The sequence below is a fragment of the Aplysia californica genome, unplaced genomic scaffold, assembly GCF_000002075.1.
Source record: "Aplysia californica isolate F4 #8 unplaced genomic scaffold, AplCal3.0 scaffold00187, whole genome shotgun sequence".
Lineage (NCBI taxonomy): Eukaryota > Metazoa > Mollusca > Gastropoda > Aplysiida > Aplysiidae > Aplysia > Aplysia californica.
Window position 1 is genome coordinate 135,961 of NW_004797457.1, and position 1,061 is coordinate 137,021.

Consider the following 1,061-nt stretch of genomic DNA (forward strand, 5'->3'; position numbering starts at 1 on the left):
CACACACACACACACACACACACACGCGTGCGCACAAACAAACACAAAAACATACATACAAAAACTCTCTCACATATACGCACACACACACACACATGCATTACTCTCGTTGCTCTCTACGTGCAGGGTAATGTAATATATTATAATATGATTACACACAAATGAGGTAGTGCTTGATGAAGCCCACGTGGGAGGCTCAATGTAAAAAACAATCAGGAAACGACAAATGCAGTTTTTGGGACACCTGAATAGTCATAATAAGGGTCTTGAACATCTAGCTCTCACTCGCAAAATTGAGGGCAAGCGAGGCAAGGGTAGGCCCAGAACAACATACTTAAGGACCTAAACAAATGGGTAACAGGGAAAGATCAGGAAAACGTAGCTTTTTTGAGAGCATCCGAGCAAATGAATGAATGGAAAACCATGATCTCCGATATCTGTCACAGATCTGGCACTGGATGATGATGGTGATGACACACATCTTTTTATTTTTCTTGTTCAGGGAAACATTCGCCCGGGCCTTTCACATCCCGCCAGACTTTGACGACACGTTCGTGAACCTGGGCCTGGGATCGCTGCTGTACCAGATGAAGGACACGATCCCTGGGGCTTGGGAGATTTGGTCAAGCCAGAACACCAATATCTCCTCAGGTGGGGAGTTTTTAAAAAATGATGTTAATGTTGTTGTTGTTGTTGTTGTTGTTGTTGTTGTTGTTGTTGTTGTTGTTGTCGTCTTCTTCGTTATCGTCGTCGCCGTTGTTGCTGTTGTTGTTGTTGTGGTTGTTGTTGGTGGTGGTGGTGATGGTGATGGTGGTGGTGGTGGTGGTGTTGGTGTTAGTGGTGTTGGTGTAAGTGAAGGTTGTAGTAATGGTGATGGTGGTTGTGATAGTGGTAGTAGTGGTGGGGGTGGTAGTGGTGATAGTGGTGCTGGTAGTAGTGATAATGGTGGTGTTAGTGGTGGTAGTGATGGTTGTGGTAGTAGTGGCAGTAGTTGTGGTGGTGATGGTGGTGGTGGTGGTGGTGGTGGTAGTGGTATTGGTAGTGGTGGTGGTGGTGGTGGT

General features: G+C 45.9%; 1 protein-coding gene across 1 annotated transcript in view; it reads left to right on the top strand.

Moving 5' to 3' along the window:
* Window positions 1-1,061, top strand: part of LOC101859330 — a gene marked incomplete in the record, with an annotated part of 41,260 nt that overhangs the window by 17,234 nt on the left and 22,965 nt on the right. Inside the window, 1 exon segment of the mRNA XM_013082655.2 lies at window positions 503-651. Coding sequence (XP_012938109.1) covers window positions 503-651 — 149 coding nt within the window.